This window comes from Tetrahymena thermophila (genome assembly GCF_000189635.1).
Source record: "Tetrahymena thermophila SB210 genomic scaffold scf_8254798, whole genome shotgun sequence".
Taxonomy (NCBI): Eukaryota; Ciliophora; class Oligohymenophorea; order Hymenostomatida; family Tetrahymenidae; genus Tetrahymena; species Tetrahymena thermophila.
The window spans coordinates 6,308-28,392 of NW_002476554.1; the positions used below are offsets into that span (position 1 = coordinate 6,308).

Below are 22,085 nucleotides of genomic sequence, written 5' to 3' on the forward strand. Positions count from 1 at the left end.
TTTTCATTTTCACTTAGTTCTTATATATTTTATTATCATAATTATTATTATTGCATTAATTATTAATTAATTAATTATTCAGTTCGATTAGATGGATCCATTTCTTTTATATATTATTAGATATTTTAAGAATCTTTATTTTGACTTTCCCTACTATTTTCAATAGGTTTTTTAATCTCAGAAATATCTTCTACGAGAAAAGGCTAACTAAAAGTTTTAAACATTAACTATTAATTTATTAAATGTTAATAATTTACTTATTCGGCTAGAGTTTAGGATTAAATGGTCTGTCTTATGGTTAGTATAACCCATTATGTAAAATGTCCCTATTTTTAAGTTATAATAATTTATTTTTAAAAATAATATGAATGAATACTTTCTCAAAGATTCTTCTTGTGCATAAGCATCATCAGTGTCGTCTCCTACTTAAACTTTTCTATAAACTCTACCAAAAGTTCTTCTATCTGTTTCACTTTTGAACTTCTATAAGATCTCTTTATTTTATGGTTTCAAGTGTATCTTTGGTATAATGTATTATTCAACTAGAGAAGTTTAACTCTTTACTCTAACTTCATCATCAGGAGACATAATAGTGAGATATAAAAACACTATATCACTCTTATATGGAATTCCAGTTTGGTAAATCAAATAAGGATTATATTCTTTGCTGTAAAGAGGTAGTTTAAATTTACCAGCATTTACAGACAAATCATCAGCTAGCATTTCCAAAAGGCTCCAGCCATATATACTTGGAAAACTTAAATTCTAATATTACAAATAAATAATGTGTTAATTTCTAAGTAATACTCTTGTTAATTTTGAATCAATTTTCTAACAGTATTTTGCTTTAAAGAATTCTCAAAAGTGTTTAAATTAAATTTTGATAATTTTTGGTAATTTTTATTGATTAAATTCTTCTTTTAAAAGATATTTTCTTACTCAGTAAAATTCATTTTTAAATTTATAATAATAATTCAAAATGAATTTGCTCTAATTAAAGCAAAAAAATTTTATACAAAAAATAAGATATTTTTTTTATTTTTAAGGATTATGAAAGGAAATACTTCAAAAATACATTTTGATTTAATGAATTTAACTCTCAATTAAATTTATTTAAAAAAATTACATTTTTTTCCCATATCCAAAGATCGAAATAGAGAACACTTTCTGCATTGAGCTTGATATTTTTTATAGGAAGAGTTTCAGATATCAAACATTTTCTTATACTTTTTTCTGAAGTTGTTTGATAATGATGTGTTGTGCTTCTATAAACAAGGTCATTTCTTTATTCCTCTGTACTTCTATAAGTGAAAAGAGAATCACCTTTTTAAAAAAATCCATAGTTAACTCTTATTTTTTCAACATTGAAGGGCAGCTCAGTGACAAAATCCCATTTTAGAATAAAACCAGAATGAGGTTTATAAATCTTATCTGAAACTAAGTCATTTTTTTTATATGGACTGTAAGTATATCTCTATATAAAAATTAAAATTAATTATTTCATATAGAAATAATTTATTACATCTTATAAAATAGAAGAGGCAGCAAGATTTATAGCTGACTCATAGTTTCTTAATCTTCCTTTTTATTCTATATTAATCTGGCTGTAAGGAGATTGGGCAAATTTAAAAACTTAATCAGACTCATAGTTAAAATACTAATTTAAATGAGTTGGCTGAATTACACCGTTTTTTAAATACTGTAAAAGCTGTACTCTATCAACTGATTTTCCTTAAAAAATATTTGGTGATTTCATGTCATAATTGTTGTAGTTATCTTAGTCCAAAAATCTAGCTTTTTTCTTTTTTTCTGGCGAAATTTCATCCTATCCCTTAAAATAATAAAAAATATTTGGATTGTGTTTATTTATAAATTAGATATATTTTAAAGTATTTGTTACATTTAATAATTAATCCAGCTCAAATTAAGAATTTAGATGATTATTTGCTTTATTATTTTTAATTTTGAAGTTACTTTCGTACCTATCAATAATCCTTCTTTCTTCCTCATCTTAGTAGAAAGGATCATTCGGATTATTATAATTAATATCCTTTTAAAGCTGCTAGTTCCCTCTTTAAAGACTAGTTTAGTTTTTCAGAAGGTCTGCTTTTTATGCTAGATATCTTTAGTCCATTTGAATTAATTCGAGCTTTTATTTTAATTTATTTTAGTTGAATCTATGTTAGAAATCTTCATATTAATTCTCTGCTAGTTCTTTTTTAGGATGATATTTAAACGGGCTTTCTATTTTTTCTCCATTATCTTTTCCATATCCACCATTTATTTAACTAACCTTATCTAGAGAGTCTTTCAAAGTAAACATTTATTCTTTAACAAAAATATTAATAAAATTATAAAGATGATCACTCTTTTGAAAAATGAACATTTCTTACTTACAGGAGATCTATAATTTTAATAATCTAGAAAAAACATATTTAAAATACTATTTTTATTTTTTTGCAAGTAAAATACCATAAGGGTTTCTGTGATTCATTAACAAAGTAGGGTTTTGAGTAAAAATTAGTCTAAAAACTAAATATTAATTATTGATAAGAGTATTACTTATTAAAAATATATCAAATTATTAATTTAAACAACTTTAATGGATCATAATTTTTGATTTTTTACAAAGCTATTTGAATGTAATTAATTGAAATTATTTTATTTAAAATTGAAAAAATTTTTAGTTTAAATTAATAAAAATTGTTTCTTAGCTCTAAAAAAAATTTTAATCATTTTTCTCTTTTTTTAGAAATAATTTATAACCAATTTTATAATAAAATATTTTCATATTTACTAAGCAAAACAATATTATTTATTTTTTTGCTTAACAATATAAATTATTTTATGATACTATTTATTCTTAAAGTTACAAAGTAAATTTCAGCATCTAATATTAAAAATATCTTTTATTATAAAAAATGACAAATTATTATTATCAATAAATATAAAATAAATTTTATAAATCATTTTTTAAATATTTATTTGTAGAATAATTTAATAAAATATATCTATATAAATCTAAACAAATAATTTTTCTTTAATATAAAAGGATAGTACTTTAAATACTTATATTATTTAGATTTATATTCTAACTTTAAAATTAATATAATTTTTGATAAATTTTAATAATAATTTTATATAAGCTTATTTATTCAATAGCATAATAAATTGAATAATTATTTTATAATAAGTAATTGTATCAAAAATTAAATGAAATTAAAAAATTATACTAACCAATAATTATTAATTTATTTATATATTTATTATATTTAGATATTCTAATCTAATTCAAAGAAGCAAAAATGTTTAATCGATAGATTATGATTATGAAATTTTTCGGGGTTTTATGTCTAGAATCATTGAAATAGTTTAAAATTATACTAGCAAAACTTAAGAAAATAAGTAAAAAGAAAGCAAGAAAAAATCAAACATTATTAAAAAATAAATTAAATTAGTTCGCAATATTTTTATGATTTATTTGAATTAACGCATTTACAAATTATATATTTTTTGATAAATTAAATGTAAAATAACTTAATATTTTAAATGTATTCATAATGTATGAAGTAAATTTAATTAGATTGCATAAAAGGCTTAGATATTACATATTAGCTATAAAGTTAACTGGTTCCTCCATTTTTACACTCAAAATCTAAATAAATTTTATTAAATATATACTTATGAAATTTCTTTTTTACACTAATTTTTTGATCTTTTTCATATGTATTTTAAAATTTTAAAGGAAGAAAAAAAAAATTGTTTTTGATCATTAACAATTAGAAATCATCATATTTCTGATTTTGAATTATTTTCTTTCATATTTATAAGAAAAGCATAATAATTTATACATATTTGAGCTTAGATAATTTTAATAAAATTAAAGGGGAGCTAGATGGTTTATATATTGGATTTTAAATATATTTTAACTGTGGATTATTAATATAAATAATGTGCCACTTAAGCAAATTAGGATCAAACTACCCTCTAAAAAATATAATAATTTTATTTCTTTTAGAAAATATTGAAGTGATATACGTAGGGAATTATTAACTATTTATTTTTAGAGTTTATTTGAAAAATGAAATAACTTTATAATTAGAAAAGCATCTAAAAATATATTACGGAAGTATTTAGAATTAATATTTTAATCATAAAATATTTTACTAGTAATTTTTTATCGTTTATCTGTGTTTAACATTTATATTTATTAATATTATAAAACCAATTAATTCTTAGAGAAGACTTTCATTATGAAATTATTCGGGGTTCGGTGTGTAGAATCGTTGAAAATGTATAAAATTTATCTTACAAAATTAATCAAAATCAAAATTTGGAATTAAAAAAAACAACCAAAAATGCAATATTAAATATGTACTAACTTTCTTTTATCATTCTTAAATAACGCATTAGATTAATAAAATTAATATTAAAAGTGAAAAATAAATTAATACGAATTAAATAAATATCAAACCATTGCAGATTACGCTAATGAAAGTTAATAGTCATTCATGTAGTTCATTTATTATCAACCTTCGTAGTTTACACCAAATCTAATTCAATTATATAAATAATTATTATACATATTACGTTCATAATTATTATCAGATAGTCTTATTCTTTAGTTTCTTTACAAAAATCAAAAACTATACTTCACCTTTCAATTTAAAAATTTATTTTGAATATATGTTCAATTTTTAAGCATTTATTTTTAGTATTTATATATTATGGGTATTTTTTTACTTAAATTCCATTAAATAATAAAAATCTATAAAGTATTTAATGTGGTTCACTTGTTTTAGTTTATAGTATCATATTTAACATAAATTATTAAAATCAATATAAACAAAAGCATTTATAAGTATATTATTTATATAATATAAGTTTGATACTCTATAGAAATAAGTATTTAGCTTTATATTCTTAAAAAGCAACTACTTTATGAAATAAATCTATTCATAAATAAAATATTTTGTTTTAATATTATGTTTTTAAAATTCAAACATAGATAGTTCTGCTGTGATTATTCGAGGAAAAATGATCTTTTTTGCTCAATCATAAATCTGGAAAATTAATTTGATTTCAGTAAATTAATAATTAATTTAGATATAACGGGTAAGATTAAAAATAATGATCAATTAATTTTTTACATAATACGCAAGAATTACGCATTAAAAAATATGTTTATTTTATAGAACATTAAATTACACTTATGTATATTTTCAAGCTTACAAATATCTATGACGCATTAAAATAAGTAGTATTAAAGGTTTATAAAAACTTTATAATATTTTATCTTATATTCTTGATTTACACTTTTTAGTGACTCATTTATAATGCTGTAATATAAAAATTATTCTATGAGTATTTAAAATACATATTATAAATCTTATTTTTAACAATTTACTCTTTGGTAGGTGATAGCTATTATATGAGTACTGCAATATAATACTATAACATGAAATGTTTTCTTTGTATATAAACACTTTTTAACATTTCTAATTTTTGCATGTTTGGAATTTAGATATTTATTATCTATAATGATGCGTATTAAATTTAAATCAGAAATCATCAAAGATTTATTCAAGATTGTAATCAACTTCAAAGTAAAACTAAATTAATAAGGTTCAATAATATTAAAACTTTATAACCCACGAAACTCTAATCTCATTTAATGTTTGCTAATCCATATTGTTTAAAAACAGATAACTTATTTACTAAAAAATGTTATTAAATTAAAACAATACAAAAAAATAAAAATTAAAAATATAAAAAAAATTATCACAATTTAACTGTTATCTAAAATGCACAAAAACATCCTCTTTGTGACTCTTTTACTCACCTCAACCTTTGTTCTTTGCTAAAGACAATAATCTCAGGCTAGCTAACTTGTTGAAAACTTATTACAATTGAAGTAATAGCTCAGTTACCTTTCAAATGCTTAAGCCTAATTAGCCCTTCGTTAATTTGCATCACAAAATGACATCAATATTGAACAATTATCCTAGCTCTTGAACAAAGATCAACAGCTTTAACGTATCCTTTAAGAAAATAACTAAAACAACTAAGATAACAATCAATAGTAAAATGGATAGTAGAATAACAATTAGAATAATAACTAAAATAACCAAAATAATCAACAAAATAACCAGGACAATTAGAACAACAATCAACAAAATAACCAGGACAATTAGAACAACAATCAACAAAACAATAACTAAAATAACCAAAATAATCAACAAAATAACTAGAACTAGAACAATTAGAATAACAATCAAAATAACAACTAAAATAACCAAAACAATCAACAAAATAACTAGAACAATTAGAACAATAACTAAAATGATCAACAAAACAACTAGAACTAGAATAACTAGAACAACAATCAATAGGACAATAATCAAAACAATAACTAAAATAATCAACAAAATAATTAGAACTAGAACAATTAGAATAATAGCCAATAGAATAACAATCAAAACAACAACTAAAATAACCAAAATAATCAACAAAATAACTAGAACTAGAACAATTAGAATAACAATCAAAATAACAACTAAAATAACCAAAACAATCAACAAAATAACTAGAACAATTAGAACAATAACTAAAATGATCAACAAAACAACTAGAACTAGAATAACTAGAACAACAATCAATAGGACAATAATCAAAACAATAACTAAAATGATCAACAAAATAACTAGAACTAGAATAATTAGAACAACAACTAAAACAACCAAGATAACTAATAAAATAACAATAATAACTAATAGGACTAATAGAACAATTAGAATAATAACTAATAGAATAATTAATAAAACAATTAGGGTAACAACTAATAGAATAACTAAAATAACAACTAGTAAAATCAAAATAAGAACTAATAGAATAAATAAAACAATAACTAACAAGATAACTAGTAGAATAACTAAAACAATAATAACAACAACCAACAGGATAGCTAGAATGGCAACTAAAATAATAACTAGAACAACAACTAATAGAATAATTAGAATAACGGTTAACAAAATAATAACTAGTAACAAAACTAATAGAACTAATAAAACAACAACTAACAAAATAATAACTAATAAAACAACTAGAACAATAACTAATAGAACAACTAGCAAGATAATTAGAATGGCAATTAATAAAATAACTAGAATAACAACAACTAGTAAAATAACTAATAGAATAATTAGAATAATAACTAGTAAAATAGCCAGAGCAATAATAAAAATTGATTTACTAAAAAATTATTTTATTACAAAAACTTTATCAAATATAAAATAAATGAAAAAGTATGATTTACTATTAAATGTTTGTATGATTTTTAAATTTCTAACATTTTCAAAAAAATCTTTTTCAAATTACTTAAATTACTTTTAGAAATTTAATAATATTTTCTTACTTAATTATATTAAATTTTAAATCATTTTATAATTTTTTTAATGAATTCTAATTTAAACATAAAATAACATATTAAATATAGTTTTATTAAAAAATTTATAATTTGTTTTATATAAAAATTAAGATAGTAAAAAAAATGAATTATGATTAAAAACGTTTTTAAGAATACAAATTTTTAGATTTTTAAGTAAATTTTATCCTGTTGTTTCTTTCATAAATTTGAATTAAAAAATGAAAAAAAAATAAAAGATGAGTTAATAATTGTACTCAAAAATAAAAACATAGAATTTTTCTAAAAATTCAAAATCAATCTTATGAAATGATGAAAAATGTATTATTTTTAAAGTTATAAATATACCATAATACCTGATAAGATTATCTGACAGAGTATTGAGGTTTATTCCATATTTCTTAATATTTGTAAAAAATATATTTTACCTTTGAAAAATTTTCTTGTACTTAAAATTTGAGAAAAGACTTTAGATATTATTACTTTTTTTAATTTTATTAAAATAATACGACAATGTGAAATAAGCAAATTATAAAAAAATTAATTTAAAAGCATAAAAGTTGTATGAAATATCTCCCTCTTTACCAATAGAGCTAGAATTTTTAAAATATAGGATTGGCTCTAGATAAATATGATATTGATAAATTCTACTTATCACTAAACAATCAAACAACAGTTCTAAAATTTTAACATTTTATTTAAATGATTAAAATTTCAGTTATTTAAAGAAGGAATTTATTAATTTTTTATGTTTTGAATTTCTTAATAAATTAAATAACTTTACCATATATTTAATTTTTCATTATAAATAATAATCTAATAATATAACACTATAATATTTAGCATTTATATATAAAGAGCCATAAAATTATAAAAAATATTTTATTGTTTGCTTTTTTATTTATATCAAGTATTTCATAATTCTAATTATTTTTTTTGAATAAACCAATTAATTCTTAGAAAAGACTTTCATTATGAAATTATTCGGGGTTATGTGTTTAGAATTGATGAAAATGTATAAAATTTAACTAACAGAATTAATAAAAATCAAATTTTAGTAATAAAAGACAATCAAAAATGCAATATTAAATATGTACTAAATTTCTTTTAATATTCCATTCTCAAATAACGCATCAATTTATTACATTTCAAATTAAAAGTGAAAAATTAATTAATACGAATTTAATAAATATCAGTCTATTTCAAATTACGCTATAGAAACTTAATAGCCATAATGATAATCATCTGATATCAACTTTCTTTGTTTAGACGTCATCTAATTTAATTATACAAATAATTTATTATGCGTATTGTATTAGTAATAATTATAACTAGGTTGTCTTATTCTTACAGTTTTTTTAAAAAAATAAAAAATTATACTTGCCTTTGAATTTAAAAAAGTATTTTGACAATATATACTATTCTTCTATATGAATAATAATGATTGGTCTTTCTTCAACATAAATACTAATTAATAATTAAGACTTACTAAATATTTAAAGCGGTTGGCTTCATTTATTATATAATTTCGCAGAATAAGTATAACATAAAAAAATTTTTTTTGAATAAACAAGAAATACAAAATTATAAATATAAGTATCTTACTCATTAATGATCTTTAATATAAGTTCAAATCATTTTATCATCAAATATTTAGCTTATTTTAATAAAAAGCAACAATTATTAAATATTTATCTTTTGTTTTATTTGTACTTGCTTTTAAATTCAAGTAAAGTAAAGGTAGTTCTTTTGTGATTATTCGAGGAAAAAGGATCTAATCACTCAATCATAAATCTGGAAATTTAATTTAAAATTAATAAAATAGCAATTGATTTAGAATAACGGGTAAGATTATTAAATAAATATTATTCAATTTTTTACGTAATACACAAGATTACTCATTTTAATTAAAAGTCAGTTTATTTTCAAAGATAATAAATTACACTTATGTATATTTTCAAGCTAACAAATATCGATGATGCATTAAAATAATTCGTATTAAAATTTTATTTTATTTAAAAATCTGAGTAATATTTTATCTTAGTTTCTGTATTTACACTACTAAGAGACTTGTAATTTTAAAAATTATACTATGAATATTTTAAATATATATTATAAATATCAATTTTAATATTTCACATTATTGTATGTGAAAATTATTACATATTTACTGAAACATAATACTTTTATGGTAAATGTTCTCTTTTTTTACGAATGCTTGTTAATAACTTATTTTTGTATGTCTGGAATTCAAATATTTATTATATCAATAATAATGCGTATTAAATTTAAATCAGAAATCATCAAAAATTTATTCAAAATTGTAATCAACTTCAAAATAAAACTAATTATTAATCAATAATAATTAAAGACACTATAACACATAAAACTTTTATCTCATTCAATATTTTCTAATCCACATTGTTTAAAAACAGGAATATTTTTTACTAAAAAATGTTATTTAATTAAAACAAACAAAAAAAACAAAAAACAAAAAAAATTTTAAAAACTGATAACTGATAACTTAAATGTTCAAAAACATTCTCTTTGTGACTCTCTTGCTCACATCAACACTTGTTCTTTGCTAAAGACAATAATCCCAGGCTAACTAACTAGTTGAAAATTTATTATAATTGAAGTAATAGCTCAGTTAGCTTTCAAGTGCTTAAGCTTTATTGGTCCTTCGTTAATTTGCATAACAAAATGAACTGAATGTTTAACAATTATCATAGCTCTTGAACAAAGACCAATAATTCTAACGTATCCTTTAAGAAAATAACTAAAACAACTAAGATAACAATCAATAGTAAGATGATTAATAGAATAACAATTAGAATAATAACTAAAATAACCAAAACAATCAACAAAATAACTAGAAAAGTTAGAACAACAATCAAAACAACAACTAAAACAACCAACAAAATAGCTAGAATGATTAGAACAATAACTAAAATAACCAAAACAATCAACAAAGTAACTAGAACGGTTAGAACGACAATCAAAACAACAACTAAAATAATCAAAATGGTCAACAAAATAACTAGAACTAGAACAACTAGAATAACAACCAACAAAATAACTAGAACAGTTAGAACAACAATCAAAACAACAACTAAAACAACCAACAAAATAACTAGAATGGTTAGAACAATCAATAAAATAACTAGAATGGTTAGAGCAATAATCAAAATAACAACCAAAATAATCAAAATGGTCAATAAAATAACTAGAACTAGAATAACAATCAATAGAACAATAATTAAAATAACCAAAACAATCAACAAAATAACTAGAACGGTTAGAACAACAATCAAAACAACAACTAAAATAACCAAAATGATCAAAAAAACAACTAGAATAACAATCAAAACAATCAACAAAATAACTAAAACGGTTAGAACGACAATCAAAACAACAACTAAAATAACCAAAATGGTCAACAAAACAACTAGAACTAGAACAACTAGAATAACAACCAACAAAATAACTAGAACAGTTAGAACAATAATCAAAACAACAACTAAAATAACCAAAATGGTCAACAAAATAACTAGAACTAGAACAACTAGAATAACAACCAACAAAATAACTAGAACAGTTAGAACAACAATCAAAACAACAACTAAAACAACCAACAAAATAACTAGAATGGTTAGAACAATAACTAAAATAATCAAAACAATCAATAAAATAACTAGAATGGTTAGAACAATAATAAAAATAACAACTAAAATAACCAAAACAATCAATAAAATAACTAGAATGGTTAGAACAACAATCAAAACAATAACTAAAATGACCAAAACAATCAATAAAATAACTAGAACAATCAAAATAACTAGAACGGTTAGAACAACAACTAAAATAACCAAAATGATCAACAAAACAACTAGAACTAGAACAACAACCAATAGAACTAATAGAACAATTAAAACAACAACTAATAGAATAACTAGAAATAGAACAACAATTAACAAAACAATAACTAATAGAACAACTAGAACAACAACTAATAGAATAACTAACAAAACAATAACTAGTAAGATAACTAATAAAACAATTAGAATAACAACCAATAAAACAATTAGAATAATAACTAGAATAATAACTAATAAAATGGTTAGAATGAGAATAGCTAACAAAACAACTAAAACAATGGCTAATAATAAGGCAATTAGAATAACAACTAATAAAATAACTAGAACAATAATAAAAATTGATTTATTAAAAAACTATTTTATTATAAGAACATTATTATACATAAAATAAATGATATGGTATGATTTTCTATTTAATGTTTGTTAGATTTTTTAAATTTCTTACTAATTAAAAAAACAATTTTATATTATTTTTAGAAATTTAAAAATATTGCTCTGCTTAATAAAACTAAACCTCAAATCCTATTTTATAAATATTTTAATCGATTCTATTAGATAGCTTAAATTTAACTATTGATAAACTAATTTATATTTTAATTTTAAATAAAATTCATAAATTGTAAAAAAAAGTAACAGAAAAGAAATAAAATTAAAAAATTTTTAAATACTTATGATTTTTGATCAGTTATATTTTATTTAGTTAAAAGGTTTTTTAAATTATTTGATTGTAAATAAATTTTATCCTAAATTTATTTAAAGAAATTTGATTTTAAAAATAAAATATATTTTATAAAATATTGTTATCTTTTAAAAAACAAAGAATTTATGAACAAGATTGGAAAAATAATCATTTGAAAAGATTAAATGAAAAATTTTTTTAATTATTAAATATATTTTAACTTTAATGTTTTTTTTAAAATACAAAAATGTTAATTTGTAAAATTAAGGTTAAATCTTTCTAGTTCTTATAATAATATATAAATAATATGATGTCAAATTAATAATTAAAAATGACTTTAAATCTTAATTAATAAAAATGACCTCCCCCCTCCTTCATTATTCTGAAACCTAAAATGCAAAATTTGATTTAATTCATGCTATATATGAAGCTAATTCAATATTGTTTTTGATATTTCTAATTTATAAAAATTAAAATTTACATAAATAATCTTGATAAATTACCACTAGCTCAAAATTATATTTTTTTCTAAATTTTTAAAACTTTGTTATTTGTTAATGAGGATTTAGATTACTTTTACTTTAAATGAATCTGTTATAAAATTATCAGAAAAATATAAATACTTTATTTGGTGAACAGTAAATATATAATAGGCTATTTTTTAGATAGCATATAAAAAAAGCTTTACTAGAATATTTCTTTGGTTTTTGTTGGCACTTTTTTCTCTTTACAAAGTAACCTATCTAGAAAGTTTCAAATCTTAATTCAGCTATCTTATTTTTATTGTAAGAGCATAGATTCAGACATCTTTGCCTTGGAGCTAATTGCTTTTTTAATTTAAAATCTACTTATTCTCAGATTATTTTTCAGCATTTATTTTATTTTAATAATAAGTGTAGTCATATTAAATTTTTTCACTCAAGTCTTAAGTCTTGAGTTTCTGATTTTATTTATTCATCTCTACACTATTCTGCTTCAAATACTTATCGAAATACTTTCTTAAGTTGATTATTTAAACCCTCCAATCTTAAGCTTTTGTTCTGAGCTACCAAACAGCAGAAAAAACAGTGAAGAAAAAAAATAGGTGTTTAGTCTTATTAGAAGGTGGAATACAATACCATTAAAGAATTGTATGTTGAAAGTACCAAAGAATTGATAAATAGAGTAATTGATTAAAATGAAAAGTATATCAAAGCATATAAACAAATTTTCTTTTTGATTGTGACATAAATGAAAGTTTTTTTCAATAGAAATTATTTCATAAACTAAAATTTTTTACTGTTGTTTGTTTTAATCAATGAATTTTAAGATGTTAGCTGAGCTAGATAGAATATAAGATCTCCTTAAGTATCTGATAGTATGAACTAAAAAAGATCTATTTAGAGAAAAAATAGAAAATCAAAATGATAAAAATTAAAAACAAAAGCATCTAGTTTATCCAAAATTTACTAAATTCAATCCTCAATTACCAGAAGAAGAGGATTCTTAAGATTAAAAATTTTTTCTTATATTACTCAGTTCAATTAGATCTTTATTTTTTTCTTCTTACTTTTTTTGCTGTCTTACTTGAGTTTCTTGAATTTTTATTTGTAAAGGTATTTTGAATAAATATATTTGACTTCAAAAAAAAAAATAAATGAAATGAAAATAATAACTAAAGCTAAAATAAAATACAAATTATGTTCAATCATAAATTAAAAAGGATTTTTAACCAAATAATTGAATTAAATATGCATATTTATATTTTTTTTTTTTGTAAAAATAATTAAATACCTTAAATTTTCTGTGTTCATAAAAATCTTTAATTTTTCTTCAAAATTTAGTCAATTTTGTTAATCAATTTCAAAAATCTATCATTTCTCGGATTTCGTTCGGATTTTTTTAACGAGAACTTACGGTATATAATAATTGTAAATACAATTTATTATTTTCAACTGATAATCATAATCATTCTGCAATATAATTGAAAATATATTAAAAATAAAAGCTAATATTATGTCAAATATACTCATAACTTGATAAAAATACACATAGATAATCTAGAATTTTACAGATAATTTAAAATATGATCCTTAAAAATAATGTTTAAAGAGTTAAAGTGTTAAAAACCATTTTTAAATAAATTTTATAGAAATAGTACAAATAAAAATGTTAATAACCAAATAGAGAGTTAAATATGGTTAAGAAAAATAGTAAACAGTAATAGAATTAAAATTATTTATTATTTAATAACATTTTACTAAATATTTTTATGTAATTTGTTATTTGCTTATGATTTATTTTTAATTTAAAAAGATAAAATTAAAGCTATTGAAAGACCATCTTTATGAAATTATTCGGGGTTTTTTGTATAGATTTGATGAAAAAGTACAAAAATTAGATGATAGAATTCACAAAAAATTAAAAGACGAGAAAATAATTAAATCCAAAATTGCAACAAATCAGATATTAATTGGTGTTTCAAACAATCATTAAGAATAATTAAATGACGTGTTTACAAGTTTTTAATTTACTATGATTAAAATTTAGATAATACGAAGAAAATTAATATCATTATAATATAGATTACGTTGGAAGTAAAAGAAATTAAATTAAATTGATGAATTCAATTATCAAAGCTGTGACATTAAAAAACAAGCTTTTATGAATTTATTACAACATTAATAGCTTGAAGAGTGTTTAAAAAGATCGCTTACAGTATTATTTAACATTCATCAGAAATTGCGAATCATTAATAAAAGAATCATCATACTAGTAAGAGTATTTATCATATTAAGATAAATATTATTTTTATTGAAGTATATTTTGGAATACCTGTGTTTATTTTCATTGTAAAGTAAAGAATTATTTTTATCCAATCAAAGCACGAAAAAGATAAGTTAGAAGAAAATAAAATAGTCTTAAGACTATTTCTTTTGAAATTAATTACTGGTTATGATTATAGAAAAATTTAATTATATTAATCAATTTTTTATCACAAATTAGCCAATCAACAAAGTTTAAGTAGGAAAGATGAAATGAATAGAAACTTTAACAAGTTTTTTATGATTATTATTACTTGAAAAATAATTTTATTGCAATTTATTTTAATTTTATTAGATATTTTAGAAATTCAAATAATAAAAAAAATACTTGGAATTGAATTAAAATTTATATAAAATAGAGTTCTTGATTTTTCCACTCTGATTTTTTTAAATTTCATATAAAAAATGAATTTTTTTAAACATTATAATTTGAGAACTCTCCATATTTTTTATGTGGGTTCACTGTCCGCTTGCTCTATATGTATTTATAAAACTTAAGACCATTGCTTATATTTATGAATTAAAATATATTTAAATACAAATTAATGTATTTTTTAAATTGCTTTGCATTTTAGATCATTTTTATATATTTTAAATAACTTACCTTACTCAATATATTTAATAATTTATTCTTTATTTCTCTTATTTACTCATTTCTAGTATAATTACTGTCTGAAGAAATATTAAAATGTATTTTACTTTATCAACAAAGATTCTTATTGAGGAATAACCTAAAAAATTGATACTTGACTCCTATTAAAAAATTTGATAAAATAAAGTAAAACTAATCATAAATATGAGGAATATTTTTGTACAATTTTATAAACTCATCAAGATTAAACTAATCGAGACATACCATTACAAATTTTTAGCATATTATAATACAAATACTTGTAATTCTATAATTTCATATATTTCAAACAAATTTTATTAAGATCAAAGACTTTCATTATGTAATTATTCGGGGGCTATAGTGTGAATTTGTCGAAAAAGGATAAAGTTTCGAAGCAGAATCCAATAAAAATTGATAATCTAGAAATGAAATCAACCCAAAAATGCAACACTGAATAAATTAAATCTGATTTTCTTACAGTAAATAGATAAATAAAATAGTGTGTAATTTACTCTCATATCATTAAATTAAATTAATTAATGCGAATCATATCAATATTATTTAAATTTTGATTACGATCTATAAAATCAAATCAGTTATTTTATAAAATCAAATTATCTAAAACTTTACCATTAAAAATCCAGTTAGACATTTCAGATTTTTCTTTAATACAGTCATCGGAGTAACAATAGCTCATATTTTTTACGCTAAATTTTAGAGCTTAATCAATTCATTTCAATCAATTTTGAAGCTTATAGTATAGTAGTTAACATTTTTATTGGGATGAGGTAAATACATATAAAATATTATAATCTTTAGCAAATGTATTTCAAAACTCAAAAGAGAACATAAAATATTATGTGAAAATACAATTACTTTAGAATTATTAATAGTAAACATTTTAATAATATGTAAAACTTTTTTATATGTATCAAATAATTTCAATAAAGCTGAAATTGTCTTAAGATAAGAATGTAACAAATATAAAATAAATGAACGTATTACCTAATAAATATTTACCATTTATATTAACATATTAATACCAAGCTAGATTTTTTAAAGAAAAATTTTTACATTTATAATTGAAACATTTATCTTTTTTTTAATGCATTTTCATTTCTAAGGATAATTCATTTGTGATTATTCGGGGGGAAAAGGGTTTAATTGCTTTATCAAAAATCTGGAAAATTGATTAAAATCAGTAAATAAATTAATTACAAAAAGGTACAAATAATTAAAAAAAAGGCTGAATGCTTTTTTAAATCAAATTTCAATAGTCTCTTTAATTATTGCATCATAGATTTAACTAAATTAATTTAAGAAAACATCATAAAAATTAATCCATTTTAAACACTTCTGTGGTTAATAACATATCACTAAGAGATTTAATGCTTGTAATCTGCATCATAGATTTCCTATTTTTCATTTTTAATCTTTACAAAACCTTTTCAATTATGTATGAATCATATTTTTTTTTTAATGATTCATTTATATTCTGTGGAGTAATTTTCCAAAATAAAGAGAGAATACTAAATGTAAGATAAATATAAAGTATCTAATTTTTTATTAATATTTTACTTGTTAATTACATTAACATTATATAAAAACTTGAGTTTTTATCCATAAAAAAGTTTACAATATCTTTATTTAATTGAAGCGATTTATTTTTACGTTTGAAATTAAGATCAAAAATCTTAAAAATAAATAATTCAGGGTTATAGTAAATTATTAATGAAATAATATAAGTACTTCAAAATATAAACATTTATTAATTGAAATGGTTTTTTCATTCTAGCTTTGGTAGATAACTTAATTTAAGAATGCAAGAATTTCTCAATAATTTATAATTAATTAAATCAAAATAAAAAAAAATAAAAATAAAATAAACTAATATTAACAAAATAATCTCATAAAATGAATAAAGCTATCCTCTTTGCTACTCTTTTGCTTAGTGCATCCCTCGTCATCTGTTAGTAATAACAGTCTAACTAAAATATATCTAACTTAGCACAATAGAAGTAAGAAAACTTTAACTAATCTGGCCTACATGAAATCAATACTGAAGTCTTATCTTAACTCTTGAATTAAGACAAATCTCTACGTTTCCTTTAAAGTAATAACCAAAACAACAACAATAATTAGAAAAACCAAAATAACAACAATAATAACTAGAATAATAATGGTTAAAATAATTAGAATAACAATGGTTAGAACAATTAAAATAATCATAATGATGGTTAAAATAACTAAAATCACAATAACAACAATGGTTAGAATAATTAGAACAACAATAATGGATAGAATAATCAAAATAACAATCATGGTTAGAATAATCAAAACAACAATAATGGTTAGAATAACAACAACAATGATGGTTAGAATAATTAGAACAACAATAATGGATAGAATAATCAAAATAACAATAATGGTTAGAATAATCAAAACAACAATAATGGTTAGAATAACAACAACAATTAAAATAACTAAAATAACAATAACAACAATGGTTAGAATAATTAGAACAACAATAATGGATAGAATAATCAAAATAACAATAATGGTTAGAATAATCAAAACAACAATAATGGTTAGAATAACAACAACAATAACAACAACAACAATTAAAATAACTAAAATCACAATAACAACAATGGTTAGAATAATTAGAACAACAATAATGGCTAGAATAATCAAAACAACAATAATGGTTAGAATAACAATAACTAGGATAACAAAAATGATTAGAATAATCAAAAAAATAATAACAGTTAGAATAACTAAAATAACAGCAACAATAATCAGAACAACTAAAATAACAATAACAACAATAGCTAGAATAATTAGAACAACAATAATGGATAGAATAATCAAAATAACAATAATGGTTAGAATAATAATAACTAGGATAACAAAAACAATAATAAAAATGACTAGAATAATCAAAAAAATAATAATGGTTAGAATAACTAGAATAACAATAACAACAACAACAACAACAGCGATAATCAGAATAACTAAAATAACAATAAAAACAATGGCTAGAATAATTAGAACAATAATAATGGATAGAATAATCAAAATAACAATAATGGTTAGAATAATCAAAATAATAATAATGGTTAGAATAACTAAAATAATCATAACGATGGTTAAAATAAGGGATAAAACAATTAAAATAATAACAACTAATAGAACAACCAAAATAACAATGGCAATCAACAATAAAATAATTAGAACAACAATAACAAGAATGGTGGTAAATGAAAAACCTTTTCTATTTGAGATTACTGATATTACAAATTATATAAAATATGATTAAAAATCATTTAAAAAAATATTTTATAAAGGATAAATTTATTAAAATAGTTGTGTAGCTACATAAAATTTAAATATCTTGTATTCTTTTAAAGATTTACTTTTATTAAGAAAAAAAATCATTTTTTAATGTTAAATTTTAAATAGTTTAATTCCATAAATTAAAATTTTTTAAGTAATTAATTGTTTTCCATCATTTATTTTTTACTTAAAGTGCAATTATAAACAGGTTCCATATTTTTTGTAAATAAACATATATTTACAAGCTGCAATCCCTTTATATTTTTATTTTTTCAATATTTAAAATATTATAAAATTAATTACATTTAAAAAAATAATAAATAATAAAGTTTAATTTTAAAATTTCAAAGATATAAATTTTATAATTACCTTAATCCTTATAATAGTTAAATAAGTATAAAAAAGCTTCTATGACCAATAAAATGTTTATAAAATGAAATTTTTTTTTCAAATAATTCTCACCCTCAATAGTTAGGACCCCCCACCTGAAAAAGTTAAATTATTTATATTTAATCAGTATTTTTTAGAGAGATAATTAGAATATTAATTTGAATTTTAGAATATTTCACTGTTTTTTTAAATAAATATCAACTTGGAAAATGTATTTCTTGAAAAATGTAAATAAATTTTCCCAATAAAGTACTGCAAAGATAATTATAAATCCATACTCAAATGAACTGAAGTAAATTTTCATCAAATTTAAATAAAGTAAAAACATTTTTGATGTTATAAATATTATAAAATTTTTAGAAAGTTGTTATCTTTATTGATGAGATTAATTTATAATAAATACTTTATTTTGATGATTAACTAATAGATATAAATTAACAGTTTTAACAAATAAATATTTCTAAAGCTTTTAAATGATTACAGATTATTATTAATGTCAGTTGTTTTATAAATGAATTGCTAATAAAATAATAAACAACAAAAAAATTCATAGTTCCTTCATTAACATTCAACAAAAGAATGGTATTTTTATGTTAAATCAAATAAATATGCTAAGGGAATAAATATGCCTAAATATATTCTCAAACGTTTATTAATTTATAACTATGATTTAAGATAATTTAAACATATATAAACATATTCAATAAATAATGTTACTTTTTACCTCCTAAATAATCAGTAATAAGTTAAAATGCAACAACAAAAAAAAGGATAAAACTTTTCTGAAACCTTGTAAAATTACTCTGTTAATTAAATTTATATAATTTTCATACTTTCACTTTTGAAATAAAATATTTAAAAAAGTTATTAATTTAATTGATTTAAGTTTACAATTATTTTAATAAATTTCATAATTTTAGACTAATTTTAAAATTATAATAAAGTTATCAATTTTGCTTTATTTTTAAAAATATGGAATATCTATATTTCAAATTAACTCATTTTCCATCTTAATCATTATTTAAAAATATAAAAAAATAATTTTTACAATCAAAATATAATTTAGAAAATTAAAAGTTAAGTTAAAAATAATAGCTTTTATAAAGCTTAACATAATAATAGTCATAGGTTTTCCTAACAACTATTTATTATACAATGATTAAATGTTAGAAGAATTACCAATATAACTATTTAAAATTTTGTATTTAAAAATAAAAGTAAAAATGTATGTCTTGAATTTTTTATTGCTTGAAAATTATTAATTAGGTAAAAAGAATATAATTAACTTTTACATTATCATTAGATTTTAACTACCTGCATCTACAATTTAAATGATTTTTGTAAAAAAGAATAATAATTAAATGATTAACATTAAAAAAATTAATTAAAAAAATAAGAGGAAGCTTACATGGATTCTTAATTTATATAAAATTATGAACGAAAATTCAAAGAGCAATAATTACTCTTCAGTATGTCAGAAACAGATGAAATTTAACATTAGTTAAGCGAAAGATAAGCAGATAGATCTCGCCAAAGATATTTATTTGAGTAATAAAGTAAAAAATTTCAATAATCACATAATGGTGATACAGAGATTTAAGAAAACAGCATACAAGACGGGACAAGCAATACTACCCTTGATCTAAAATAACAATTATCTATTACCGAAGGTATTGTATTTCAAGTACATCTTAGCCCAGAATTGAATAAAAAGCTAATTACTAATCAAAATATAAATGAAACTATTTTTAATGCATAAATTAAAAATGTCGCTGAATCATAGCAAATTCTTAATGAAAATCTAAATAATTTAGATAACACTATAATTTGTGATAAGGAAATAGAATAATAGTAAACATCTAATATTCATCCAAGTGATTTAAAAAGCGTTAGCATATAAGACCAATCCAATATATTTATTTCTTAAAATGTAACTAGTAATGCTGAGTAGATGAGCTAAGTTGCTTAAAATAACTATTTGCCTATTCAAAAGAGGAAAAATATATTTAACAATGATGTTTGGCTACATGATGATATTTTTTATGAGAAGAACTTTAAAAAATTAGAAACAAAAGTAGCTTCTATGTTTAAAAAGTAGTACTAGTTAAATTAAGATTGCATTAGGTCTCCATCTAATTATAAGTAGAACTTTATAATAGCAACCAATATTATAAATAGAGTTTTAAATAACTCACTTTGTAGAGCAACTAAAATAAAATAACACGTTTAAAATTTTGTGAATATTTTGAAATTAAGGCATTTTAATAAAAGATCAGATAATTTGAGAGAAAATGATTATCTGTCAATAAACGATTTAAGTCATTTTCATATCTCAAAAGATAAAAATATTTAAAGCATTAAAATATCATTTCTAATAAAATTCTTTGAAAAATTTTCTAAATTTCTACCAATATTTATGCCAACTAATTTAGCTCGAGTAATTTGGGATATGATTTAGGTTATTTTTACCTATTCTTTTCTTTACATATACTCTTTACTTATATTCTTTGACTAATTAGATATTAACTCTCAGTTTACTAACAGGTTTTTTTTATATTCATATGTTATCTTTTTGGCTGATATTCTTATTAATCTAAATACAGCTATATTTAATAAAGATAGTATCATAGTTAAGCGCAGATTGATTTCAAAATAGTATTTTTTATCAACAGTATTTATTACTGACTTTCTAAGTATGCTTGTTCTGAGTTTGAAACTATTTAACTCATATTAATTTACCGTTTAACATGAAAACGATAATTTATTTAAATATAGCTTAAATGTTTTAATTTTTTTTAAATTAAATGGAATTTCATTAAAAAAAAAAAGATTTGGTTATATCTTTACTTTATCAGAAAATTAAAAGCATATAATTAGACTCATCAATTAAATTGCTAGTGTTATTACTGCTGCTCATATTGGTATTAATTTTACTTTTACCTAATTAGTTACTAATAAAATA

General features: G+C 20.1%; 5 protein-coding genes across 5 annotated transcripts in view; 4 read left to right on the forward strand and 1 right to left on the reverse strand. All coding sequences in view use genetic code 6, as the record gives it.

Annotated features, from left to right (window-relative positions):
• The window catches only part of TTHERM_00162890 (hypothetical protein), a gene marked incomplete at both ends in the record, with an annotated part of 4,860 nt that extends 1,970 nt beyond the window's left edge, over window positions 1-2,890 (reverse strand). Inside the window, 7 exons of the mRNA XM_001008642.3 lie at window positions 258-326; window positions 377-765; window positions 1,127-1,474; window positions 1,523-1,831; window positions 1,901-2,328; window positions 2,394-2,420; window positions 2,473-2,890. Coding sequence (XP_001008642.3) covers window positions 258-326; window positions 377-765; window positions 1,127-1,474; window positions 1,523-1,831; window positions 1,901-2,328; window positions 2,394-2,420; window positions 2,473-2,890 — 1,988 coding nt within the window. The remainder of the gene's footprint in view (window positions 1-257; window positions 327-376; window positions 766-1,126; window positions 1,475-1,522; window positions 1,832-1,900; window positions 2,329-2,393; window positions 2,421-2,472) is intronic.
• Window positions 2,891-5,804: 2,914 nt separating this feature from the next.
• Window positions 5,805-7,247, forward strand: TTHERM_00163890 (hypothetical protein; the record flags this gene model as incomplete). Its single annotated transcript, XM_001008643.1, has 1 exon — window positions 5,805-7,247. One exon carries the CDS (start codon window positions 5,805-5,807, stop codon window positions 7,245-7,247), a length of 1,443 nt encoding a protein of 480 aa, XP_001008643.1.
• Window positions 7,248-9,951: 2,704 nt separating this feature from the next.
• TTHERM_00163900 (hypothetical protein) lies at window positions 9,952-11,643 on the forward strand (the record flags this gene model as incomplete). The annotated part of the gene is made up of 1 exon (XM_001008644.1): window positions 9,952-11,643. One exon carries the CDS (start codon window positions 9,952-9,954, stop codon window positions 11,641-11,643), a length of 1,692 nt encoding a protein of 563 aa, XP_001008644.1.
• A 5,668-nt stretch (window positions 11,644-17,311) lies between these two features.
• Window positions 17,312-18,661, forward strand: TTHERM_00163920 (hypothetical protein; the record flags this gene model as incomplete). Its single annotated transcript, XM_001008646.1, has 1 exon — window positions 17,312-18,661. The coding sequence occupies one exon, from the start codon at window positions 17,312-17,314 to the stop codon at window positions 18,659-18,661; it is 1,350 nt and encodes a 449-aa protein (XP_001008646.1).
• Window positions 18,662-20,417: 1,756 nt separating this feature from the next.
• Window positions 20,418-21,363, forward strand: TTHERM_000163920 (cation channel family protein; the record flags this gene model as incomplete). Its single annotated transcript, XM_012795770.1, has 2 exons — window positions 20,418-21,197; window positions 21,283-21,363. Exons 1-2 carry the CDS (start codon window positions 20,532-20,534, stop codon window positions 21,361-21,363), a joined length of 747 nt encoding a protein of 248 aa, XP_012651224.1. The 5' UTR covers window positions 20,418-20,531.
• Between the last annotated feature and the right edge of the window lie 722 nt (window positions 21,364-22,085).